The sequence below is a fragment of the Solea senegalensis genome, linkage group LG1, assembly GCF_019176455.1.
Source record: "Solea senegalensis isolate Sse05_10M linkage group LG1, IFAPA_SoseM_1, whole genome shotgun sequence".
NCBI classification, from domain to species: Eukaryota; Metazoa; Chordata; class Actinopteri; order Pleuronectiformes; family Soleidae; genus Solea; species Solea senegalensis.
Window position 1 is genome coordinate 22,229,773 of NC_058021.1, and position 27,741 is coordinate 22,257,513.

Sequence of the window (27,741 nt, forward strand, 5' to 3'; positions counted from 1 at the left end):
CATTGCTTGACTATCATAGTTATTGTTTATGATGGAGGTTATTATCCTCATTTTTATTATGTTTAATCCTCCCATATTCCTCTCTTACTTGTACACACTCTCCTTCATTCCACTCTGACTGCATTCATTGATCCTGTTATGTCTTGTCTTTTGTTGAGCAACAGGAGGACCAAACACCTTAAAGGCACCTTAAATAACTGTGTTCTTCATTATTATGTGCAGCTCTGCAAACTGGAGACAAAAAACAGGTTCTCAATGCAGATAGACTGTCTCTTAGCTAGACTGCTACTGCCACCCAGTGGATATTAAAGGAAACACACTCAACCTCCATTGTTGGTAATAATTTGACTAAAACTTTACAAAAATCCACCTGATGTAGTTCTCAATGACGTCCTACATCCTCCTGTAAGTGTTTCTTATTAGTGATTACTACATTCACAAAACAGGCCATGTTTGACTGTGAGCATCATAGGAATTGAATCCACAACCTTCCAGTTGAAAGACAATTTGCCCTACCACTGAGCTACTATTGCTCAATCCTAATATTATGAAAAGTGACTTCAACTTCTACCAAAGTAATTTTCTGGTAAGATACTTGTACTTTTACTTTAACTGTCCGTTTATGGTACTTCATACAAGACTGCTTAAAACATGCTTCAAATAAAAGATTGTGTATTTCCCATGTTTTGCCAGCAGAGGTCAGTGGTGCACGGCTCACCAGGCAGAGACACTTAACACACATTCATTCATTCATGAGTAGATCTGTCCATGTAGTTATAATGGACTAATGATTTATCATCACATTTTCAAATACTAATTAATGACAATGCAAATCCAATATGTCCACACTGTCCCAGAGCTTTTGCAGCTTCAATTTAGGGTTGAGGGTTCAACTGTCTGAGGCAGCAGGTGGCGTCTCACCCACAACACCGTCACGTGCTGTCTGCACTCACGTCTAATCCATACAATACACACAGAGAGAAGAGAGGAGGCAAGGAGTGAGGGAGCAGGAGGGGAGGAGAGGAGGAGCTCAGTCCTTTGTCCAGTGGCAACAGCACACTGCACTTCACTGCGCGCCATGCCGCCTCACCGCTACACCGCCAGCAGCTCCGCCACAGTTCAAAGTGAGTCTCCTGCTGCAGCAGCGGCTCGATACTACGGTGAGTGCAGCCTTACATACTCTATTATGCAGAATCATAACCAGCATGACTCACGTTTAACTGATCAAGAATAACACAGACAAAAAAGTCATTAAAATGAGAACCTGCAGATTTTTCTTTATTGTATTGCACATCATTTAAACTCAGGGAAATTAAGATTCCTGGAGGTTTAACAGCGAACAGTGAAGTGGCTGGAGAGAAGGAGTAGGTGTGTTAGTGGAGGAGAGTTGTTGTACCATAAAAGTAAACATCATTTACAGTTTTGATAGAAGAAATAAAAACATTAAATGAAACATTAACGGAGATAATTATACACAACTACACAAGCAAACAAATACTGGGAGTGCGGCAACAAAACAGGATGTCGGACGGTTACGTCGGGGTCAGCCTACACGATATTCTTTCATGATGGTCACTGTGTCACATTATCAAACCCAGTGGCATGGATTATTGCCATGTCTTATTCGGGGACCAGCAACACTACAGGTGTTCATCGTTCACGACACTGCACAAGTTCATAGGTCATCGGGGAGGCGGGGCAAGGAGTTGTCAGTTTTGAGGAGACGTCAAAGAGGCAGAGGTGCTGTTGCCAAAGCTCAACGTAACGTTCTTCGGGGTCACTATTCCTTCTAACTTCCTCTTTGCAGCATCAGAGCCCTCTGTTGGTCATCGTGCAGAAGCACGTCGTAGGAGATGTCAGGTGGTTTTTCACACCTCATTGTCCGCTAGGCTCGGTACGATCCGAGTTTGCTTTCACACTGCACTTTAGTGACACGAAACACACCTTTTGAATAACGTATTCCCCACCTCGTCTGCAGCAGCGCTGCATCAAGGATTACTGAAGGAGAAGACGAGACAAACAATCAACAAGAAAACTTGCTCATCTATTGGTTCTGTTTCCGCCACATAAGAGCAAAACATGGAGCTGCATCAAATTTTAATGGTCTTGGGTTTTTTATTTTGGGTTTTTCATTTCTCAGGGCTATCGGTCTACACTAGCGTATGTTTTGGTAGGGTTTACCCACAAAGCCCTGCATTGTAGTCCACTTCCTGCATTTGGTTCACTTGAAGCGAACAAAGACCTACATTTTTAGGTGGACCATTTTTAGGTGCTACATGCACGAGACATGTCGCAGTAAAGGTGTAGGGTTTTTTGTCTTGATCACACTGCGGTTATCCTGGTCAGAAGCAGGATTAAGATTAGCTGAGTATTATTGTCCACTAATGCTGTCAGCTGACCTCAGCTCTGGTTCTTCTCACTCTTCCCAGATGCTCTTATTCTACTCTAGTTCCTTGATTGCCTCTCTGGGTGTGTGCGTGTTCTTGTTTTTGTAATCTTTCTGATGACCTTTTCTGGCGTAAACACTGACCATGTCGGGACCAGTAGTCGTCATGGAGACCAAAACCTGGTCCTAATGAGGCAGACTCTCACTTCTGAGGAACTGGCTAAGTTTAGGACTAATATTTGAACTGTGGTTAGGTTAAGGTTATGGTTAGGGTTGGGCATTAACAGGTTATGGTTTAGGTTAAGGATAATGCCTTGTTTCCCGGTCCAAATGAATGGAAGTCAATGCAGTGCAGTGTACAAGAATAGCTGTGCAAACCTGTGTGTGTCCGTGCTGTTATAGTTCAGAGTGTTTTAAAATCACTGCAGCGCTTTCTATTTTGTCAGTATTTCCTTAGGAGTGAACTGTTCACAACTGAATAATAACCTCCCTGCCTACCTTCAATCTCACCTCAAAACAGCAGGCAGGATTTTCTTAAGCATCAGTTCACTACATGAGAGACAGTGAACAAAATACATTAAACCCAGCAAGAGAAAGGATGAGCACATTCAACATTTGTGCAGCTATTTATCTCAAGACACTCGATTAATATTTGTTTGTTTTTTCCAGGAGAACCACACAAGTTTGATCCGTCATTTAGAGGTCCGGTCCCCAGAAGGTAACACCGTCATTCTCTCCTAAAGCAAGTGTGTCAGGAAACTATGGTGGCCCATACCGACCAGGACAGGATGTAAACACTATTTTCACAATTTACACACAACCCTCACATTCTAAGATTTAATCCATAATCTTAAATCAGACCCTGTTCAGCTCATGTCAGTCAGGACAGTGAAGCACTAAGGACACTAATTGGGGCTCAGACATTATTCATTTAATTATTTACACCTGTACACTTTTCGGGTGTAAATAACACATTTTCAGGTACAATTTCCCCGACACAGTCACGACTTTCTACAACTTTACTCTTCTCTGTCTCTGTAGAAGCTGCACTGACGTCTTGTGCTGTGTGATCTTTATCATTGTCATCCTCTCATATGTGGCTTTGGGAATAGTGGGTGAGTGTGTACACACACACACACACACACACACAGTGCTCTCAAGAGCGGGATTAAGCCTCTTTGATCAGACTTGTCTTGCAGCGTATTCTCTCGTGAAAACACACGTTTTGTCTTTGTTGTTTCCTTTCGATCTTCTAATGTTTTACACACACGAAAAACATGTTTTGGCTGAAAAGCAATATACACTGGTATTTGTTACCCCAAAATTGTGGCCCCAGAAGGACAAATGTTTGGGTCCCCTGGTTATGGGTCTGTGCAGACCAACGCATGAAAGGGTGAATGATGAAATGTGCGTCACGCGGATGTAAAATCAGTTTTTCCTTGTGTCTATGTTCCCATGTGGCGTCTGTCTTTGTCTTGTCTCTCTTTCCGTGTGTGTGCCTCAGTATAAACTTGTTCATTTGTTGATGTCGTTACTAGAGATCTGAAAATCTAATGTGTGCTAGTATCTGTTACCTCTTTAGGACCTTTTCTGTCATAAACACTGACCTTGTCAAGACCAGTAGTCCTAAAACTTGGTCCTAATGAGGCAGAACCTCCTTTCTGAGGAACTGGTTATGTTTAAGGCAAAGATTTGAATTGGGATTAAGTTTAAGAATGAATGGAAGGCAAGTAGGGCTGAACGATTTTAAATAAATATCTAATTTATCTAAATGTGATTATTTCGACAGGAATTGAGATTATTTAAAAATGATTACTGTGTGATATTTTTGCCCAAAGAGGATGTGAATCTACTAAACCCACTTAGTACACACACACAGGCACACTGACCTCATTAATCTCCATTTCTACGCACACACACACACTGTGTGCGCTCTTACTGCAAACATACATACTGTAGTCCTACTCACACACTGTAACAAAGGCTCACTCCAGCAGTGCTACTACCAGACATGAGTGACATCATTTGTGATGACATCACCCTCACTCTCTTTCTCTTCTCTTCTCTTTCTCACACACACACACAGTCTGTACTTTGTTCATATCACACCAGCTCCATACATTTATGTAAAATGCTGGCTCTTTAGCATTAGCAGAGAGAAACCACATAACCGGCTTTTTCTTATGGGAATATGAAGAAACAAGATGAGTTAATCATGTATTTTGTTGGGTATATATTAAAAGGTAACAGTAACATTCATATTTGTATAGATAACAAAAACACAGAGCGAAGTAACTGACATCAACTGGCAATGGATTTGAAATTAAAGTCATTTATTCATGCTCACTCTCTCACTCACACACACATCATTTCAAGTGAGGACACTCATGTACATACAAATAATGTACACCATAATAACACCACTATACTGGGCAATATTCCTTTATATTCTGGAGCCTTGAATAAATCCTTCCTTGGCACTACAAAAGATGCATGTTGACACTTTAAACACTTTAACTATTGTGACCTGATTTGGGAGATTTCAATTATAGGTTGAAATGATCAAAAACTGTGAACATAGCAGATCTACATACTCAAAACACATCACATTGCAACATGTGAGTTATAAGCATGGAGATCTGCAATTTAGTGTGAAAGTATGAGATGAAAGTATAAAACAGGGCTTAAATGTTCAATACTCCTGGGCCTTTGTAGCCTCTCATAGGGCCATTGAGCCAGGTATTCTTGACAGACAGGCCACTGGGCCAATTGATCGTCACGTCATCTGCGTTGTGTCTGCAGCTGAGCACGGTGTTAGACGGCCGCTGTTTATCTTTGTTTTGCAGAGCGGTGCAGTGTCTGCGCCTTGTCTCGGTAACTACGGTAACTCTGTGGGCTCAGGACTGTGGGCCGCCCCCCTGGGAGAGTTACCGTAGTTTTCAAGATAAGGCACAGTGAAATAATAATAACAAAAACGTCCGTCCCTCGGCAGGCCCAAAATCGATCGGCCCACCAGGAAAACCCCCAGTACTCCCGATGGCCAGTCCACCCCTGTATCAGACTGCCTCTAAAATCTCTGATATAAGCACTCTGATACAAGCAGTCCATTCCACTGTAGCACTCCTATCCAGCAGCACCCGTTGTGCTGCTGGATAGCATGTGCATGCAACAATAGCATGTGTGTGCTGCTGCTATTTCAGATGTTAAATATTTTTCTTAACCTCTGAAATCAAAGGCTACGAAGCTGCACAGCGAGCATGGCTAGCACCACGCTAGCTCATCCAGGGGCGAGCTGCTAAAACAACATTATTTCATATACCAGAGCTACCTGCCGACTTTCAACAGCCTCCGTTTGTTAATTATACCCCAAAAACCAGCCATGCCAAGAGCTTTATGTGTTTTAAATGTGTCCTGAAGCTCCACACTCGGAGCTAAGTACGTCTGTGTGGCCGGGCTCCAGGTTTACCTGCGGGACGAGTCACTCACCTTGTGTGGGTTGGGCTAATCCGAAATAGTGAAAACTGAAGACACGCTGTTACCTGTGAAACACAGGTGCTCTGAAAACACCCCCATTAGCACTTGGTACTTTCCTCATGATGAAATTAACCATAGACTATGAAATTAACACAGCAAAAAATTGAATATTCTTATGTTGAAGGTTAAAATTTATGTAATCCATTGGTTAATAATAAATGGGTCAGTTTTTCTCATACCTACTGTTGCTGACTATTGTTCTCTGTTTAAGTAATATCACTTGATCAAGCCTATTCTAACATTCCACACTACAAATTAAGTAATTAAAGTATGTATGATTTGTGCTGATATCGGATCGGTATCGGCCAATACTCAAGGCTGCAATATCGGTGTCGTATCGGAAGTGAAAAAGTTGTATTAGGACATCCCTAAACTGGATACACAGAAATGAGGTTCTGTCTCATTAAGACCAGTTTTGGTCTCCATGAATACTACTGATCAGTGGGTTTTTTTGCCAGAAAAAGTCCTAGACCAGGGGTCGGGAACCTTTTTGACTCAGAGAGCCATGAAAGCAAAATATTTGCAAATTTATTTCAGTGAGAGCCATATAATATATTTTAAGACTGAATTTAACTAAATGTGAGTATAATTTTTTAAATAATGTTGTTATAATACTCACCATTAATGCGACTTCTGGTTCTTGTGGACCCTTTTATTGGCAGAACAGCAAGACTTTCTTCGCGCAGTGTGTCACCAGCAGCATATCTTGCAATCACACTGAACTGCGACAAATGACTTACGTCTGTTGACTCATCCAAAGCCAGGGAATAGAACGGTGCTGCATTTATGTCATTCACTTGCGTTTCCTCCACTTCCAAAATCGATGGATGGATTAAAACAAGTGATAATATTTTATGTTTTATCTGAAAAGCCGAAATCTGCAAGCCAGATGCAATCATCAAAAGAGCCACACCTGGCTCGCGAGCCATAGGTTCCCTACCCCTGTCCTAGACATACCAACTGAATGTCTTAGTTCCTCTCTTGTGTACAAATGTAACAGAGTAGAGTTTTCTGAACTAGTTTTGTGCTGATGTCATAGAAATTAAGAAATTCAATGGACACATATTTCAAATCAAACAAAGTTATTTTGTTTGACTTTATGAAACAAAGTCAGTCAGATAATAATCATGCGTGGGTTCTTCCTGGGTTCTTCTGTGCAGCCTGGTTACATGGAGACCACCGGAAGATTCTCCATCCAACAGACAGTTACGGTCACTTCTGTGGACAGAAGGAAACGTCCAACGCGTAAGTTACTCTTATATAAATAAAATTTATTTTAACACAAAGGGGAATGGTATCAAAGTATGGAAAGTTTGGGGCCAGGTAATTTAGTACTATTACTAATGGAAACTCAAACAAATACGTACCTTACTGTACCAAACCAAACTGTTCCACTCAGTGGAACTAGGCTATAGCTGAGAGCTCCAAGTCCAGTTGGTACCAACTTAATATTCAACACCCCAAGAAGAAACTGTTTCCTCTCTGCTCTTGAGCTCCCTCAAAAGCTAATCATGGAAGCGATCACCGAACAAAAGTGGAATGACAAAAAATAACTGGATGTACATACCTTATTTTGCAGGGAGAAACCCATTCTGTTCTACTTCAACATCCTTAAATGTGCCAGCCCGGCTGTTCTCATCAACCTGCAGTGCTCCACGACTCAGGTACCTATGGTGTATTCCACTTACACAAGAGGCTGGAACTGGAAGTTGTGGCAAATGTATCTCTGGCTAGTCTCTGTTAGCCACTGTTAGGAATGTCAGTTGATAACAACACCCTACACATTATTTTGGAGTCCTATGTCTGGGTTTGTGAGGTTGCTACAACTTCCTATTTTGAAATCCAACTTGCAAATTGTTCCAATTGAAACTTCCAACTAGGAACTTGGAAATTCCAACTTTTAGTCACCACACTGCAGTATCTCCTACAGCAACACACACAGATCAAAAAATATCAGTGAGCGGCACACATGTCCAAACCAAACGAGCATGAGAGAATATTGACTGAACACAACTTGCACCCAGTATGTTTGGTCTTAGCCCAACAAATACCTGACCTAAGCTGTTAGAGAAGCGTACTCTGACTGTCACGCAGGTGTTTGTTAGCTTCATTTATGGCAAAATAAAAAAAATTAGTTATATCCAGGAGGAAGCAAGATACAGATACACACACGTCACAAACCATATGAGTTATCACCAGCACATTAATATTACAAATGAATCTGTTCTAAAGAATAAAAAAAAATCATCACACGTTTCTTTTGTTGTACTGTAGTTCTACAGTATCTTTACTAATACATCAGAAATGTGCTGTGTATCTATTTTCTTACAGATGTGTGTGTCACAGTGTCCAGACAAGTTTGCCACCTACACTGACATGCAGCTGCAACACAGCATCAACAAGAGTCACTGGGAATATTATAAACAGTTCTGTAAGACTGGATTCAATAATCCTGACAAGGTACTCACACAGACACATGCATATATGCCTTGCTGATGAGAAATTATATTTTTATGTGTGTAAAAATGTGTGACATTTGGCATTTTGCATGGAATGATTTGATTGGAAGTCATAAATTGGAAGTTATATATTAGCAAACTTCCAGCAAGATAAACTGGTACTACAGGCATGTAATGCTCAAACATGTCTGGAATAATCCTAGTGTAATAGACCTTTTCTGATATGTGATAGTAGGACAAACCCAGGTTTTACCAATGGCATTAATTATGGTTCTATTCCATTTAGGTTTAAAATAGCTAGTCCCCTGCTATTGTTCAGGTTTAAGTGGAGGTCAAAATAAATACTTTATACCACTGCTGCATACTTACTTATTTCATGTAGTTCCTGATGATATTCTAATAAAGCAGTTGAGAAACTATTAACTCATTTACCAAGACTTTTGCAAAGTACTGTAAATATGTATTTTTCAGCTCCAGGTGCAGAGTCGGATAACTGGTCAGTGAGGCGAGCTCTCTTACATATACATACATAATCCGCAGACATTTGATCAATGTAGAATATTAATAAATAATAAATGAATACAGAATTATTATTATTGTTGTTATTATTATTGTTGTTATTATTTAGAACAGTCATAAAACATATTTTACAAAAAAATAAGGATCATGGCCAGCTTTTGTGACAACAGAAAACTGTTATGGTTTTAGACACAAGACTGGAGGACTCAAATGCACGACTCAAAGTCAATGTAAAGTTTAACAAAATCTTTACTTAAAAAGAATATAAACAAAAAACGCTCACAAGGAGGATCAAAAACATAAACAAAAAGCACTCATCAGGAGGATCAAACAAATCTCAACACGAGTAAACTAAACCAGGGAAACATGAATAACTTGCTGTGAAAGACTTGACGACGTAACTCATGAACCAAACAATACAAACTGGCGACATGACAGGGGAAGGCCAGGACTATTTATACAGAAAGTAAGTGTCCCAGGTGAAAGCAATCAGGGGCGAGGCAGACAATCCCAAGACATGAGTGACTAAACTTAACAAACTCAACGTAATATTACAAAAACGTTCCATACACTTAACCCTCCTGTTTCTCCTGTGTTTTCCAGCCAATGTCTGAGGTTCTAAGGGATGAGGACTGTCCCTCTATGATCATACCCAGTAAACCATGTAAGCATTGAACCATAGATAATATGTAATAGGAGGCTGATTACAGGCAACTTGGCCCTGTAAACTGACATGGTGCCATTTAAATCTTAAGGCTTCAAATGGTAATTTTTTTTCAACCATAAGACTTGGTCCATTTCTACATAGTTTATGTATTAAGCACCTTTTTCCACAGCTAATGCAACATTTCCACTCTTGGTGTCTGTCAGAGTTTATATGTATACATGTGTAAACAAAATGTGACCACAATCATTAAAATAACCTAAGATATTTATCTGTCCCTCATATAAATTTGAACACAATTTGTACATTATTAGTGGAGCTGTAGATAAACTTCTATTATTTCCAGTAGCGTACCGTGGGGTTTCAGTCAGGGCCTTCAGTAAAAAAAAAAAAATAAAAAACACGCACAAACACAACCACATACAAAAAACACTATTATGCACAATATTCACGAGACAGTTGATCTGCAACAACCATAGCGCACACGCACACCACTGCGCATCTATAGGCTACTGCATCATTACCACCACATCTTATGTCACTCAGCGACTGCAATTTCACAAGCCACTATATGACACAAAAACAAGCTTCCACATAAGCATAGGCGTCAGCTACGCGGGGAACACGTCCCCGGCACTATTTATGATCAACAGTTTTGTCCTCACCACTTCTAAAGAATGTTATAAATTTATCATTAAAGGGGACATATTATGCAAAAACAACTTTTTAACCATTTCAATACTTATATTTGGGACTCTGGAGGCCCTACCAGTCGCCAAAGTGTGGAAAAAGAATACTCAGTCATGTTTTCGTGGTCCCCCTTTGTGTAAATATAGGCGATAAAAAACTCGATGTTGAATTCCCTGCGCTTATGAGGCCAGCATGCACATTTCACCACGAATGTTACCGCCCCACCAGTCAGTTTACTTCGAGAGCTCCACCTTAGCTCCACCTTGTCTCTGTGAGAGTGCAGGTGAGGGAAGAAGAGAGGTATTATGTCAACACGGAGGGACAAGTGTGCTGTTGGTGGCTGCACAGTGGAGCACAGTGTTTTACACAAACTTCCAGCCTCAGAGGATTTTATATATGAAGCTAATGTACCGGATAAAGTCAGCAAATGTGTGTTCACGTCAGACTGCGGCCAGCGGTCGCCGTATTTAGTCAGCGACCGTATTTCACAGACCTACAAACACACACATTTTTAAGAAAAGGTCACATAGAGCTCATAACTGACCATTCTGACACGTCCTAATTAAAAATATTTGTTCAGTACGTCCTCCATGACCGGAGCACAGACTCAGTCTGATACAGTCACATAGAGCAGCAGTTTATGCAGCTCGCCGCTGGCGATCAGCGGTGATGATCAGCGGTGCTGCACTCTCTCTGTGAAAATCAGTTAAAAAGATGTAGGGACAGCACCGCTGATCGTCAGAGGCGAGCTGCCTAAACTGGCGCTGACTGATTGCCAGCTCTGGAGCATACAGTCACCGGTCTGATACAGTCACATACAGCGGCAGTTTATGCAGCTCGCCGCACACTGCTGGTGATCAGCGGTGGCGAGGTCTCCGGAGCACAGTCACTGGTCTGATACAGTCACATACAGCGGCAGTTTATTCAGCTCGCCGCGCGCCGCTGGCGATCAGCGGTGGAGAGGTCTCCGGAGCACAGTCACTGGTCTGATACAGCCACATACAGCGGCAGTTTGTTCAGCTGGCAATCAGCGGTGCTGTCCCGAAGTGTTTTTAACTGATTTACAGTTGGGCACTGTTTGGCTCGATCCTTATGTAGGACGTCTCTTCCTGTGACGGCACTCTCGCTGTTTTCTGCACACGCTGCCATGTTGATATTGTCAGAGAACTAGTGGAGGGAGAGGGAGACAAATGGAGCTGATTGAGTGAGTGCTGTAAAGAGGACAAATCAGAAACCCCCTGGAAGAAGTGGGTGTGTGTTTGCCTGTGTCTCATTTGCATGTAAAGGGACCATGCACGAAAACCGAGCATTCTGAAAGGGGCGGACTTAGCAGGGTTATTGAATTGCTATGATGCTTCATCCTTATGGTATTTTGACCAAAGCATGTCACTGACATGTTCATTAGGACACCAGGAAACTATTTTAATGGGGGAAATAGGGTATAATATGTCCCCTTTAACACTCAGACTAACGTAAATGATGTACCTCTTCGGTGTTGGTCTTCCTCTTAAAATAATTTCCTTTTTTTCTCCAAACGATGGCCATGAAAAGTGCACACGAAGGAGATCAGAAACATGATCGATCGGTGGTGTTAATGCAGTGATCATAGCTTACTTCAAAACCGGCCAAAGGTTCAAACGTCGTTGATGACAACAGCGGGGGCAAGCGCCAGACACATCGCTGGGCCTGGGGTGTTCTGTCACTATGCATCAAATTTTGATTGGCTGACGACACACGTCAGTCAAAGTTATAACCAAATAGGAAATGGCAGCTTCAACGAAAGGCCAGCAATACTACTAGAGCAGGTCCCCGGAGCTATGCTGCATTTAATGACATATGGAAAATCCAGCTCAGCTTCACAAAAAATAACCATATTCTTTCTGGAAATATAATCATAACATACTGAAAAAGTAATTGAATTCAGACACGTTCCGACACACATTAATTTGATTATTAAAAAATTAATAATAATTATAATAATAATAATAATAACACAAAATACTTTTTTGATATTGTCAGGGCTAACAGAAAAGGCCCTGCTGGCCCTGATAGCCCACCACTGATTATTTCTGTGTCTGTGTGTGTGTGTCTGTGTCTCAGTTCTGCAGAGGTGTCTTCCAGACTTCAGCACTCTGAATGGAACAGTGACTGTAGCAAACAAAACCAGGTTTCTCGATGCTCTGGAAATTCCCCACAGTGTCACTGAACTCCAACAAGCTGCCAGGTGCTGAACTGTACTTATCCTGATGTATATTATTTCTGCTGCATACATACATAAAAAACCCATAAGACTTACTTTATGTCACTGGTTTATTTAAATGCTGTATAATAACCTTTAACAATTGTGACTCTCTGGTCTGAACTCCTCATGTAACTAATTTCATGGTTTGTCCAAAGGCAGAATGGGAATCAGTTGGTGGTGTTTCTTACAGTTGAAATGGTTGAACCAAACTTGAAGCATTAATGTACAGTAACACAGTCTGAGACTCTCTGATGTTAATCAAGGAACCCGACTCTGGTGCACTTGAAAGAGGTGGCCTTGGACCACTTGCAAGTTGAACTCTGGAAGGCTAGTATTTAGGACAATAGGCTCAAGGTTCCTCATACCCCATTGAGCATAAGGGAGAACCAGGAGGAGAACCGCTGATAGACAGATCTAAGGCCCCAAGTCTTCCTCCTCTGCAGGTTAACTAACACATTTAGTCAAGCATTGTCACTCATAAGCGTCCTGAAGCTGCCAACTCAACACAGGAGAGTGAGAGCAAAATCTGCAGCTCAGGACTCTCCTACCCACCGCCAAGAAACAGCGAAGCGTTGACAGATTTTGCAGCACACCGAGGAAATTGCACTAGTTGGGCTAAATGTGCTACCTTACCTTTCCCTGAGGTTTTTCAGACCCAGAGGATGGAAGCCATTTCACAGCATTAACAACCTCTGACTTTGCTCCTACTGTCAGTGGTTCTCCTCCCAGTTCTCTCAACTTATCAGAGGGGTATGTGGATGAGAACACCAATGGCGTATTTCCACCGGCTCTAATCGCCTCGGCACAGCACGACACGGCACGATTAGGATGCATCTCCACTTCAAAAAAGTACCTACTTAACGGGGAGTCATCACTGCACGGCTGAATGAAACTGCGGTGACTTTGTTTTATAAACCACACACACACACACACACACACGACTGACTAGTGACTTTACACCAGACTCCTGTAGTTGTTGGAGATTAACCCACGTTTTTAGGATTGTTAAAGGGATAGTTCACCCAGGGGAAGATGAATGTCTATTAAAACTAGACCATCTATGTAATAGAAATGTGTGTGTCTCAAGCTTCGAAGCAGATAGCGTGAGTTGTGTAAACCATGGATGGTGTAAACACACATGGATGGTGTAAACACACAAACCACCGTGAGTGGCGAATTACAGACTTGTAAATGACTCAGGTTGTTTTTCTATGGTGCTACATTGTACCAGGATGTGCAGTATAAACAAGGAAAGGACAAGCAGTAAGTTGCCATCATTTGCCGGTCAGAGTTTCAGAGCGGTGCAAGCCTGATGCCTGAAGGCTAAGCTTGTTTTGAGTTTTGGAGAAGACACTGAAGACATGGAAAAGCTGGAAACTCAGAGTTCACGGTCTCCACACAAAGACGTCACTGAGAGGTAAGACTGACGCTAATACTCCACTCTATTTCTACTCACATTGTTTACGATGTCATATAGTTGTCGGCAGTAACGTCAATTATACATACGAAATATCTAAGTAAACTGATAGCAAAGTAAAGCCAACTTGCTTTTGCTTGAGAATAATGTAAATAAATGTTTTAATGTTATTCATATTTGTTCAAGAAGTAACAATGTTTTCACACCACGGTCATGTTCAGTGTGTACTAACATCTAATGTTATTCATAGCCTATATAGACAAAATTAGAATGTTCACAGCTAACTCAGTTGGCATATTTTGGTGAAAGGTTTAGGTTTCCTGAAAAAAAAAGCCAACTCTTCGTATATATTTTGTGTAATTGTATTCTTTGTCCTTTAGGAGCATGTCTTTCAATCAAGTCTTTGAGAAAATCTTCACACCACACACCATCCAGTGTCTGCTCCTCTTCCAGACTCCTCCAGCTGTGCCACATCAGATTCTGTCGCCACTGTACATGTTTCATAATTTAGTTTTTGTTTGCTTATTGTGTTAGACATTCTTTTAGATTTGTCTTCTTGTTTGTTTTATATTAAAACATTTTCCTTTGTGAATAATAAAGCTATATTTTGTTTTATTACCCTGCATTCATGTGTACACCACAGTTCAACAGTAAAGACTCGTGGAAGGAGGCTGAATAGTTACTGATTTTGTTGTTATATTACTTGCTATACTACACAAGTTAGATTTACACAATTAAAATGATGCAGTTGTCATCAGTAAACAATGTAGCTCTCATTGTCTCAGTGTTTATCAACCATTTCTCAATATGAATAATACCAATACCAATATGAATTTTATCTTTAATTGATACTAGCTACTACAATAATAATAACAATAATAAAAAGAAAAATCTGACTTTAGAGGTGCTCCCCACGGCCAGGGTGCCGGAGCTCACCGCGACCAGTGGTGGGGGCACCGCCACCCACGGCCGGTGTCCCTAAATACACCCTAAATACACCACTCCACTTGAACAGACTCCTCTGTTAAATATAGAGATTTCCTGGTAGTTGTTGTAGATGAACCCACATTTTTAAGATTGTTAAGTAGTTGGGAGGGATTTGTGTTATTTTTCCAGCCTTCATGTGTACCATTAACTGAACAATATTTCAGTGCACATGAATTTTGTTTACAATTTGTAGTGTGTTTGAGAATTACCTTTGTGGATGTAAACCAAATCAGCTGAAACATTTACCAATGTACCAAATTCAGGTGTGGAACAATGTAGAACAATATTGGGTGTGAACCACCCTAGTGTAATCTCAGTGTCTTCTTATGATTTAATTTCTCTGTGCAGGGGAATAACAGGATTGGTGGACACAAAGGAAATGAGCATGAAGGTTATGGAAGATTATGCCAAGTCATGGGTCTGGATACTCATGTAACTACACACATAACACACAACCTCTGGGTTAAACCCCAATGTCTACACCTTCTTCACTGATTCACATGGATCATTTTGTCAACATTGTACATTCATCATGTCATATTTTTTCATTATAAATATTTATCTATTTAAAAATATGTTTATTTTTGATATACTAGACACACTCCTTTATGTTAAAGGGATAATACTCATACACTTCCGATCTTCCCCTGTACAGAGGTCTGCTTCTTTCCCTGGCTGTTAATCTGGTTTTCATTCTGCTGCTGAGGTTCACAGCAGGTCTGCTGTTGTGGTCCATCATCATCACTGTAATACTGCTTCTGGCATACGGTGCGTACTCTGAGAGATTTCTTCATGAATTTTACCGTTTCTATCTATCGTTCAGTGAGAATATTTATTAATCTGCCTCACACTGCAGGTGACCCAGAGAAATAACGAAAGAAGGAATGACAATGTTTATGAAACTGTCTGTGATATTCTTCAAACTCTTCCCCAGTGAACATGTGTGTGTGTTTCTAGGTATGTGGTACTGTTACACGGAATATTCCCAGCTCAAAGACAGACCAGGTTCTGATGTGGCCCTCACAGATGTCGGCCTGCAGACTGACTTGCATGTCTATCTACATCTAAGACAGACATGGGTCATATTAAGTAAGTCTGTGTCCAATCTGTCATTAGTAAAAAAAACTATCTGATTCTAACTTCTAAACTTCAAATATGTAACCTATGATTGTGTTTGTCAGTGGCATCTCTGGGAGTGACAGAAACGATCATCTTGGTTATGTTTATCTTTCTGAGGAGAAGAGTCCGAGTGGCCATCGCTCTGCTCAGAGAGGCTAGCAAGTAGGACATTCAAAATCTCATAGTGACATTTGTTATTCTACCAAACATTTTTATTTTTTATGTTTACTAAAGTAATAATTGTTTTCCTTGTCGTGATTTCTCTGATATTGCAGAGCCATTGGTCACATCATGTCCACACTGTTCTTTCCAGTCCTTATCTTTCTATTGCTGACAGTCTGCATCTCATACTGGGCAGTTACTGCCATGTATCCTTTACAGTGACAACAAGCAACAATGGCATGTTCAATATTTAATGTTTTTGTAGATCAGAGTAATTTAGGGATTCATCTAAAAGGTTCCAAGGGGGAGACTCATTGTCCTAAGCTCCTTCCACTAAATAAGCATAGACAAATGCACTCACTTGTGCAACAAATTACCCAAGTTGTGCTACAGCCACACTATTCTGTTTAAAACACATAACCTCTGCTCTGAATATACATGCCATCTAAACTGGGTGAATACAGCTGAGTCCACCAGTGCTTTGATTTCACTGTGCAGAAACGTCTGGCAAAGACAACGTTTTGGCCAACTACAGAATCTCCTAAAAAGAGAACCAGTCACAAACAGTACAAACAAGGTTATTGTGGATGTATTATCATTATTATTGTCTTTATTATTATTCTTTATTGTCTTTATTATTATTCTTTATCCCGCATTGTAAAACCAGTCACCTGGCCTCTTCAGGTGAAGCCATCTACAAAGTGATGTCTCCTGATGTAACCTGTCCCTATGCCAACAATACATGCAGGCCTGAGGTGAAGTTAAACATCTTCTATGTCTGTCATTCTCCACTCTTAAGTCATATATCATTTATAGTTGTGTATTAAACGAGTACAACCTGTAGAAAAGGCATGTAGAAAGTGTTTTATATAACATTCACTATATACTGTATATAAGCCTTCTTACTATATAAATCTGACTGTTCTGTGTCATGTTTATGTCAGACCTTTAACAGAACCAACATCTCCACATCAGCCTTGTGTATCGGCTCTCAGTGTCTGTTTGCCTTCTACGGTGGGGAGACGTCCTATCACCACCACCTCTTCCTGCTGCAGCTCTTCAACCTGCTGGTCTTCCTCTGGCTGCTCAACTTCAGCCTGGCCCTAGGGCAATGTTCGCTGGCTGGGGCATTTGCCAGCTACTACTGGGCCCAGAGGAAGCCTCAGGATATCCCACCATGTCCACTCTTCTCATCATTCAGCAGGACTATCAGGTCAGAACAATCTCTGAGATCCAAAGAGTCCTCATTTGTCAGTGTATAGAAACTTCCTGTTTCTGTCTTTGTCAGGTATCACACAGGCTCTTTAGCATTTGGAGCTTTAATTCTTTCAATAGTACAACTGCTGCGGATCATACTGGAATATCTGGAGCAAAAACTAAAAGGTATAAATTCACACACACACACACACGAACACCAAACACACTGCCTCTTTTTAACAGCAAGCCCATGGGGTCATTGTTTCCTCCTCATCCCACCCCATTAACCACCATCACTACACTGTTGTTGTGTTTATCTGTGTAGGTGCTAACAACAGCCTATCCAGGTTCATGATGTGCTGTCTGAAATGCTGCTTCTGGTGTCTGGAGAAATTCATACGTTACCTGAACCATAATGCTTATATCATGGTGAGCTGGATAATGCAGTGCTAGATGAGTAATTAGCCACTCAGCCACTGAATCAATCTTCTGACAACCAGGTGGCGATCTATGGTAGAAACTTCTGCACCTCAGCCAGAGAAGCATTCTTCCTGCTAATGAGAAATGTGGTTAGGTAAGGTCTCTCTATTCTTTCTGTGTTCACCCTGCCTACCATGTAAAGGTACTGCTGTCAGTTGAAATGCAAGCCTGACCTGGGACGTTACCATTCCAAACCATACCATACCATACTGTACCAAACTGAACTTGTACCATGATGAGGACACACAGCATATATTTGTTAATAAACAATACCTTTGTGTGAGATGCCCTCTAACAGGGTCCATATATATGACTTGTATATTTTACAGTTTAACATTTAAGGAAGGCAGGCTACCCTTTACTGTGTGTGAGACCAGAGCAAAGGTTCTTGTCTCTGTGTGTTGAACATGAGTTGAAAACTGTATCTCTGTCCAAATAGGGTTGCAGTTCTGGACCGAGTGACAGACCTTCTGTTGTTTCTGGGCAAAGTGGTGATAGCAGGAGGAGTTGGTGAGTAACAACACAAGTTTCAAATCATACAGTACTCACAGTTACATACAGTTATATATTTATACAGCCTAACACCACTAATATTTGCATGTGTGTGTGCCCACATTTCAGGTGTATGTGCCTTCTTTTTCTTCACTCGGAAGATCCCTTTTGCCCAAGAAGAAGTACCCAATCTCAACTATTACTGGGTGCCCCTGCTGGTTGGTCTCTCTCTCTCTCTCTCTCACTCATACACACCCATATTGATGACATAACTCATTCCCTAACATTAATGATGCTGCTCAACTCCGCACAACACTCTCTGTGCAACTATCTCACTCAATATAGCAGTTTTTTTGTTTCATGTCACCTGCAACATTCTCTGTCACACATCTACATACTGACATACAATGAACTACACATGGAAATACAAGAGGGCAAATAAAGCAAATGAAGTTAGGACACCTTTATGAAAATGCTACAACTAAATGTCTTTGTTCCAGTGTGTTCAGTGCGCTGCGTTTTTTTTTCTTAACTGTGTCATGTTTGTCTCATCAGACTGTGGTGATAGGTGCTTACCTGATAGCTCATGGTTTCTTCACTGTCTATGCCATGTGTGTTGACACACTCTTCCTGTGCTTCTGTGAGTACAATACTATCATTATTTAAGTTGGTTTTAGTACAGCCTTGAAGTGGTTATCCCAATTTAGCCTTTGAAAAATTATTTATGTTTTCATTTTATGCTGTGGTTTTATGTGTTAACTGAGTCCAGGCTCTATTTCACCATGTCAAAAAATCCTAGACTCCTGCACTGATTTAACCGAATACATTTCTCTTCTTGTCTCCTCTTCACTCTTTCACCCTGTTTACCTGCTCATCTACTTCTATCCACCTGTCATAATTTTACATTCATTTCTGCCACACATTCACTACTGCCCATTCTCCCCTGCTTTCAATCCATCTATCCATTCATCAAACCAACCAGGTGATGACTTAGAAAGAAATGATGGCAGTTTAGAAAAACCTTTCCATATGTCTCCAGAGCTGCACAGAATCCTGGAAAAACCCCACCAGCAGCGGTGACATTCTGTACTCTATGTTCTCCACATAGCTCCAGCAGCAGCCGGATCAGAATTTGTTTGACTGCTGAAAACTACTGAAAAGCCATGAGCAGCCAACCAGGTCCCCACACTGATGAATATAACACTGGACACCTCTGGAGATACTAAAGGCCCCATGTCATGATATTATGAAAACTTAAAACATACCCAGATAGCATACTATTAGAATTAAAAGTAATAATACTACTACTATATTTGATACATTGTGTATTTGTGTCTAAATGAGACAACAACTCATTCAAGGACCAATTTATGATAAAAAGTAAGACTTAACAAACATTTTACCAACATCCTGGAGCAACAACATACACAGGTTTTTATGCAACCACAGCTCCAGGCAGCCACCTCAGCAATGCCACACAAAACAAGCACCATTTGGATTCCATTCCAGACAATAAGAAGTATAATCACTTTTGCAGGCTTATTTCTTATCTCTTACTCTCAGACACCTTATCAACAACGTTCACAGCCTTCTGCAACTGGCTCAAGAGCCACATATTTACTGTCTGGTTAAGGAAGAAGAGTTGCTGTGTCACTATGGGTGAGCTGATTCCATTTACTGCGCATATGACCTTCAAACTGTGGCGAGCGGATTTACACCTAACAACTAAGTGCGCAGCCTGCCAGATTATTAAAAGGCCAAAAGACTCATCCTCCCCGTCGGGGAATTGAACCCCGGTCTCCCGCGTGACAGGCGGGGATACTCACCACTATACTAACGAGGAGTTGTGATCTACTTGCCTTACCACAAATAAGAGAATCCTACGGTTTGGGGCCTTACTGCACATTGCCATTCAGAATTGTACCAAAATAACTGAATGAGAACTGGATGATCCTAAACTGGGGGATGCTACAGTCAGACTGTGATTGGTCTCCACTACAACAAGGGCAAGGGGCTGCTGTACTTGTTCAATCCCTCCCAGGACTTTACCATTCCAAACCATACCGTACTCAGTAGGAAATGCCCCCTATAACACGGTCCATATGACTCCTAGTTTAACATTTAGAGACGAAAGAGGAGGTTTGGTCTCTAAAGTGTAAGGTTTGTCTCTGTGTTGAGCATGATTTGAAAACATCAGTTGACATGAGAAACGCAAAATTAGCATGTGACACAATAGCAAAAGATGCATTGTCAGACTTAATAGGACAATGGCAGATGTAATGCAGAGCAACTTTGAATGGTACCGTATTTTCCGCACTATAAGGCGCACCGGATTATAAAGCGCACCGGATTATAAGGCGCACCGGATTATAAGGCGCATAGAATAGACGCTACAGTAGAGGCTGGGGTTACGTTATGCATTCATTAGATGGAGCTGCGCTAAAGGGAATGTCAACAAAACAGTCAGATAGGTCAGTCAAACTTTATTTATAGATTACAAACCAGCGTTCTGACAACTCCGTTTACTCCCAACATGAATAAACAGCTGTTTTATGTGATGTGGTATTTCGTTTATCTTTTAACAACAGCAGGGTATAACATGTAGCGCAACATTTATATCACATAGTGGAGGGGAACTTTTCCTGGATTCAATAAACACGTAAAAAACAGTCTGATACTGTTACGGTAAATCAAACGTTAGTGCTATCACAATATAGTAACACTCGAAATAGTGCAAAGCAATAACAATATATAAATAACTCAACGTTGCTCAAACGTTAATGTCACACAACACAACACACAAAATAAACATGTAAAGCTCACTTTATCAAGTTATTCCTCATCCGCGAATCCCTCGAATTCTTCTTCTTCAGTGTCCGAATTAAACAGTTGGGCGAATACGGGATCCAACATGCCCGGCTCCGTCTCGTCCAGATTATACGGCGCACTGTCGGCTTTTGAGAACATTTGAGGTTTTTAGGTGCGCCTTATAGTGCGGAAAATACGGTACATGTGCACCCTTTCTCTGATCTAACTTGAGGATGTTGTAAGAATCAGTGCCAACTGGCTTTCGCTAACAAGAGTTTGAATATAAATGTGTGTGAAAAATGTTTAACGTCTTCATGTTTTGCTTTATTTTTGACAAAATACAATTTTGTCAAAACTTATTAATTCTTACAACTGAGTATATTAAAATATATCAATACCTCAAATACCAATATGACAATCTACTTTCTCCCAATGTCTGAATTTTTTTTGTATTATCATTGTAAAGCAAGTTCAATATTAATCTTCAGATATGTGTACCTTTTTGTATTTGTATTATGTGATTGTTTGAATGTTTTTTAAAATGATTTTCATAAAACAAATCAAAATGATTTGGTCTTCCGCTCATTAACTGTGAGTATGTGATCATTTAACAAGTAAAGATAACAATGATAGTCATTTGAAGTTGTATATACAGTATGTTGGTTGTAATGACTCGTTAAAGGACATAACATTGAATTTATGACAGGAATAATGTTATTCCAAAACATCTTTACCAGTGTCTCTCTATTTGTGATGACTCAAAAGTTACAGGTTTGAGCCAGAGATGGAACAGCGCAGAATCCAATATGGAACGAAACCTGACTTATGTATAAATAAATACAGAAATAAATAAATAAATGCATAAATAAAATAATAAATAAATGCTTTACATTTATTTCTACATTTCTGTTCACACATTTATTTATTTATTTATGTGTCCATATGTTAATGAGGTAGGAGGTCCTAACCTCAGTCAACAGCATGATTGGTCAAATCAGAAAGCCACACAAACGATTCCCGATCCCAAGCCTTCATCTCTGTAACGTAACGTTGCAAACCAGCTCAAATTAGCTTAATGGAGTTTCTTCTATTTAGGCCTGTAACAAGTATAGCTAGAAGCAGCGGTTGTTGAGCTAAATAATAATAATTGAACTTAGTACCATATGATTTTCACTGCTTTAATATTTTCTGTGCAGCACCAAGGACTGTTAACGTGCAAAGTTCACCACCTCTGCTGTAAAATAGCATGACACCCAGTGGGTGGTAGGTTTCTACAGAGAACAGTTTTTGATTCTAAATCCCATCTGTGGACAAAACTACTATCGCCAGTGAGTGATTTATTCAGTTGCGCTGTGCATTAGCTTTAACAGATCACATTGCTCTAGTGTCAGACTGTATATACACAGATTACAATTTCTACATTTTACAGTCTACAATAGACTACTGTGCCAAAAACAGAAGGTTTAACACTTCATATTGATGCTGGTAGAAGTGAGTAAAACTGATTTGCATGCACAAGAACGTTAATGGATTAAATAATTTGATCCATCCACCACTGATAAATCCCAGTCTGACTTGCAGTGACACTGGTAGGTTATTGTAGATGGGCTTTTGTAACTGCTCTGGATATACACTAAACTGGGTATTAAGTATATTACAGGAGTGAAATCTACAATGAAGTGGATGCTTAAGATGGTTGATGTTTTATCGATACCTTATCAGTTTGTGATTTCCATCAATGTGTTATAAACTGTCCGGAGGTCTAACAGAGTACTTCTTCAACACAAGAAGAAGTACTCTTCAGCCTTCTTGGGTTCAGCTAAAGGGTGCACAAGTAGGCCAAATCCCAACAAAAAATAAGCCCCGAACAAATGAATCACCACCTATACCACTTCCCCATACATTCCCTTCGATAGCTCAGTTGGTAGAGCGGAGGACTGTAGAATTCATATAAATGGAAATCCTTAGGTCGCTGGTTCGAATCCGGCTCGAAGGAAGACAGCTTTTAAAATCTAACATATTCCACTATATTTAGTTCATTTCATGTCAAGAATTCAGGTTTATAATTAATCCAGCATTTCCTCAGATGCATTTTGCTATCAGCAGTCAGTTCATTGAACCGCCTCCACATAGCATGCCTCATCCAGTAAAGGATCTCACCAATCCTCCAACATATCCTACTACATACTCAGCATGCAGAAGTCCTACTTCCAAAAACAGGAAGAGTGGCTGTGTCCATTTACAGTACATATGTATGGAGGATGAAACATGACTTATGTGTATATGAATAAATAAATCCAGAAATATAAATGCATGAATAAATGAACAATAAATAAATGAAAGAATAAATAAATGCTTTAAATTTATTTCGACATTTCTGCTCTCCTACATTTATTTATTTAATTCTGTGTCCATATGTTAATGAGGGAGGATGTCCTAACCTCATGATACTCACGATAATTAAAATGCCAAAAAGCTTCCACCTCCCCGTTGTCAGGCTTATCTCTTATTCTCAGACAAGTCAACTACGCACGCTTACCACCGGCTCAAGAGCCACCGATGAACTGTCTGGTTAACCCGGAAGTGTCACTCTAGATCGAAACTGGGTCATGGGTGTGAGTGGTCATCACTACAACATCAGCCTGCGGAGCGGTGTGTCAAAACAGAGGCAAAACAGAGGACAACTCCATAACTATTCATCCCCTTCGATAGCTCAGTTGGTAGAGCGGAGGACTGTAGATTCAATCAAATGGAAATCCTTAGGTCGCTGGTTCGAATCCGGCTCGAAGGAGGAATCTTTTTGAAATAAATCTCAAAGACTTCCTTAATTATGGTTGAGACTTCCTTAATTATGCAAATGTTTCCTTAAATGCGTTCTGTTGTTGTTTTGTCAATTGAAGTTAAGTCACCCTATCAACAACACGTGTTGATTCAGTGCTGCTCCCCCCTCCTGAGACCACTTCATGGTCTCACCAAACTCCTGCCACAGCCATGTTTTTGTCTTTGTGACAACCAGGAGGGTTTGTTGCTTGGCCTGTTTGCAGCTGCTCCAGGTGGCCTAATAGCAAACATGCCCTCTGGGACTCTATTGACAATCTCCCTACCAGTCTCATCTTCTCAAGCACTTAGCAGGTGATGTAATTCAAGTTACGATTTAAAGATGACATCCAATTAAGAAAAGGGAATAAATAAGAATTTGTCATCATTCTTCATCACAATGGCAAAAGTGACACCCTCGGCCTACACTACCCACAACCAACCAAACAGCAGATGCCTTTGCAGCACTTAATGACAAAGTGGCAGCTATCAGCAGTCAGTTCATTGAACCGCCCACACATAGCATGCCTGATTGATTCAGTGCTGCTCCCCCCTCCTGAGAATGGTATCACCAAACTCCAGGTGGCCTACTAGCAAACATGCCCTCTGGGACAGTCTCCCTTGCAGTCTCATCTTGGAGCCCCAGTGGTGATGGGAAAGGAGTCAGAGATGGTGTTCTTCCGAAACGTCTCAAGGTTGCCAACATCGCTGATCTTGGGACACTATCGAAGATGGCAAGATGCCGGCGCCCTGTATGGCAGCGGCTGCTTCGGCTCCCAGTAATATAGCCAATACATCGCTTGATTCGCCATCTCCACTACTGTCTGCTCAGCTGACGGTCATGCTTAGATTACACAAATTCAGTCTTTCTGACTACGTACACTTAGAGACGCGGACCACATTAGAAAGCCTTGGTCAGCTACACCAGTCGGACCCAGCGGCCTACAAAGCAGCGGAGTCTCCCACCAGCGCAGTCCGCCCACGGAGGCAGTGCGGGAGGAAACAGAAACGTGGTTGTCGCGGCGGACTTACACCTAAGCTAAAAGATAACCTGTTCCGATCGCCACTTCCCTACATCCTGCTCGCCAACTTACGCTCCCTGGAAAGCCAACTGGACTATCTGAAGCTGGACTTAACCACCAGAAGGGAAACAAACTGAGACGTGGCTAAACTCATCTGTCCCTGAAGCAGCCATTAGCCTGGACGGGCTAACAACATTTAGAGCCGACAGGAGTCACATTCTCACAGGTAAAACCAGAGGGGGTGGAATTTGCATCTACACTAATAACAGCTGGTGTACCAACGCTACCCTGGTCTCCAGTCATTGCTCTGTGGACATTGAGTTTGTGACTGTGAGATGCAGACCCTTCTACCTGCCCAGGGAATTCACCACCGTCACCATTGTTGCTGTGTATATCCCACCCAGCGCTAACACCAAGCAAGTGCTAAGTACCCTCTACAGTGCCATCCTAAAATATGCGGACGACACAACAGTTGTGGGCCTCATTCAGGACAACAACGAACTGGCCTACAGAGAGGAAGTGTGACATCTGGTGGACTGGTGCAGGGTGAACAACCTGCTCCTGAATGTTCACAAGACAAAAGAGATCAACGTCGACTTCAGAAGATCCCGTCCCAGCCATACACCACTTCTCGTCAATGGCACAGCGGTGGAGGTCGTCAGCAGTACCAAGTTCCTGGGAGTTCACATCACAGACAACCTCAGCTGGACACTTCACACCACCTCCCTTGTGAAGAAAGCCCAGCAGCGCCTACACTTCCTGCGACGGATGAGAAGGTTGTCTCTCCCCTCTCCCAACCCTTTTCCACCTTCTACAGAGGAACCATCGGGAGCCTGCTGACCGGTGGCATCTCCGTCTGGTCTGGGAGCCGCAAGGCCTCCGACTGGAAGTCTCTGCAGAGGGTGGTGAGATCAGCGGAGAAGATCATTGAGACTCCACTCCCACCCATCCAGGACATTGCACACAAGCGCTGCCTAACAAAGGCTCACCAGATCCTCACTGATCACACCCACCCCCACCATGGACTGTTCTCCCTGCTGACGTCTAGCAGGAGGTTCCGCAGCATCCGCTGCAGAACAAACAGACTCAAAAATGGTTACTTTCCGCTGGCCATCAGACTACTAAATTCCAAATTCCAAACACCTGTGTTTGCCTGTGTCTCATTTGCATATAAAGGGACCATGCACAAAACCGAGCGTCCTGAAAGGGGCGGTTTTGGCAGGGTTATTGAACTGCTATGGTGCTTCATCCTTATGGTATTTTGACCAAAGCATGTCACTGACATGTTCATTAGGACACCAGGGATCTATTTCAAATTGGGGAAATAAGGTATAATATGTCTCCTTTAAGGGGATGTTGTCTGATCTTGGGGTCTTCCATGCCTTCATGCACTTCAGTGCCTGGTCGATCATTTTTTGGTTGAACCAGTCTTGATGGGAACGACTGGAGTAGCTGACTATTTCCTCTGCGGCCTTAGTGATGGTGCCATGGAGCATGGACCAGTCCGCTTCTACGGAGTTTTGCTGAGGTGCCGGTGGTGAAGCCTCACTTAGAAGCTCCATGAGATGGTTCAAGTAGTCTTTTGACCAATCATGCTGGTATCATGAGGTTAGGACCTCCTACCTCATTAACATATGGACACAGAAATAAATAAATATAGGTGAACATAAATGTAGAAATACATTTATTTCTTTATTCTTGTATTTGATTATACATTTATTTATGCATTTATTTATTTATTTATTTAAACATAAGTCCGTTTTATCCTCCATCATTTTTACTACCTAGTCAGTAAGCAGGTAAGTCAGAGGAACAGTACTGGATATAAAAACAGATACAAGAAATAATTCTGCGACGAGGATGGGATTCGAACCCACGCGTGCAGAGCACAATGGATTAGCAGTCCATCGCCTTAACCACTCGGCCACCTCGTCTACATGACTGAGTGAATTTGCAACCACTGTCGGAGCTTGTCACAAGAATTCTCCAATTAGACCAAATCACAGACATCCTACTATTGAAGGAGACAAAAAAGTGCTAGAACTGCAAAATTAGCATGTGCCAAGTACATCAGCCATTATTAAATATTAATTTAGAGAAAACTGGCTGCATCACTTTAGACTAAGGGTTTCCAAGTACATAAGACTTTGAAACTGAGGGCAAACTTATATGGATGAGAAAACCTGACTCATGTATAAACAAATTCATAAATAAATAAATTAATTAATAAAATAATAAATAAATGCTTTACGTTTATTTCTATATTTCTGTTCACCTACATTTATTTATTTATTTCTGTGTCCATATGAGGTAGGAGGTCCTAACCTCATGATACCAGCATGATTGGCTACTGGAGTGTGCTTGATTCAGTCTACTTCAGACTACTGCTTAACTAGCGGCGCTGAGTCGTGTACAGGAACGTTGTTGGCTACCAGCCCGCCCGCTCAGCACTGTTGCCAATTCTTCAGTAAGGAAAGTCGCTATTGACTGTCCTATCTCGCTAAATGACGTCACTGCCTAATCTGCATAACTGACAATTTGCCTGATATGTATCAAATGCAGTGATATTTTTGTGATATTGTGAGAGACTGAGTTAAGAAACATTTACATTTAAACCCCGCTCTGTAAGCCAGGGTGGGAACGGCAGAGTGGTGAGGGTCTGTTGTGACCTGTGCAGGCTGTGACTGCTGCAGAGGCTACTTTAAAGTGGACATATTATACCCTATTTCCCCCATTAAAATAGTTC

General features: G+C 41.3%; 1 protein-coding gene and 4 non-coding genes across 7 annotated transcripts; 3 read left to right on the forward strand and 2 right to left on the reverse strand.

Annotated features, from left to right (window-relative positions):
* The first annotated feature begins 991 nt into the window (after positions 1-991).
* On the forward strand, positions 992-21,460 carry LOC122773339 (choline transporter-like protein 5-A). Of its 3 annotated transcripts, none has more exons than XM_044031953.1 (22): positions 992-1,160; positions 3,056-3,104; positions 3,428-3,501; positions 7,081-7,165; positions 7,500-7,584; positions 8,252-8,380; positions 9,502-9,562; positions 12,353-12,476; positions 15,247-15,330; positions 15,554-15,666; positions 15,856-15,987; positions 16,080-16,179; positions 16,293-16,385; positions 16,847-16,934; positions 17,124-17,392; positions 17,468-17,562; positions 17,702-17,805; positions 17,877-17,950; positions 18,296-18,366; positions 18,478-18,566; positions 18,904-18,988; positions 19,331-21,460. In XM_044031953.1, the coding sequence occupies exons 1-22, from the start codon at positions 1,079-1,081 to the stop codon at positions 19,426-19,428; spliced, it is 2,184 nt and encodes a 727-aa protein (XP_043887888.1). In that variant the 5' UTR covers positions 992-1,078; the 3' UTR covers positions 19,429-21,460. The 3 variants fall into 3 exon arrangements, with proteins under 3 accessions (XP_043887888.1, XP_043887897.1, XP_043887906.1); XM_044031962.1 differs by having other exon boundaries at positions 19,457-21,460; XM_044031971.1 differs by lacking the exons at positions 992-1,160; positions 3,056-3,104 and adding an exon at positions 3,111-3,176.
* Positions 20,120-20,191, reverse strand: trnad-guc. Its single transcript has one exon. It is a non-coding gene; the product is annotated as a tRNA-Asp (tRNA).
* Positions 21,461-23,062: 1,602 nt separating the features above from the next.
* trnay-gua lies at positions 23,063-23,152 on the forward strand. The gene is given in 2 exon segments: positions 23,063-23,099; positions 23,117-23,152. It is a non-coding gene; the product is annotated as a tRNA-Tyr (tRNA).
* Positions 23,153-23,858: 706 nt separating this feature from the next.
* trnay-gua lies at positions 23,859-23,947 on the forward strand. The gene is given in 2 exon segments: positions 23,859-23,895; positions 23,912-23,947. It is a non-coding gene; the product is annotated as a tRNA-Tyr (tRNA).
* Positions 23,948-26,847: 2,900 nt separating this feature from the next.
* Positions 26,848-26,929, reverse strand: trnas-gcu. The gene has a single exon. It is a non-coding gene; the product is annotated as a tRNA-Ser (tRNA).
* Between the last annotated feature and the right edge of the window lie 812 nt (positions 26,930-27,741).

What these genes read in the sequence shown, in the direction of transcription:
- LOC122773339 (XM_044031953.1), top strand. Translation starts at nt 1,079, where the DNA reads ATGCCGCCTCACCGCTACACCGCCAGCAGCTCCGCCACAGTTCAAAGT. An exon ending in TGTGGCTTTGGGAATAGTGG is followed by an intron (nt 3,502 to 7,080) that starts GTGAGTGTGTAC and finishes TCTTCTGTGCAG; the next exon opens with CCTGGTTACATGGAGACCAC. An exon ending in ACCATAATGCTTATATCATG is followed by an intron (nt 17,806 to 17,876) that starts GTGAGCTGGATA and finishes TCTGACAACCAG; the next exon opens with GTGGCGATCTATGGTAGAAA.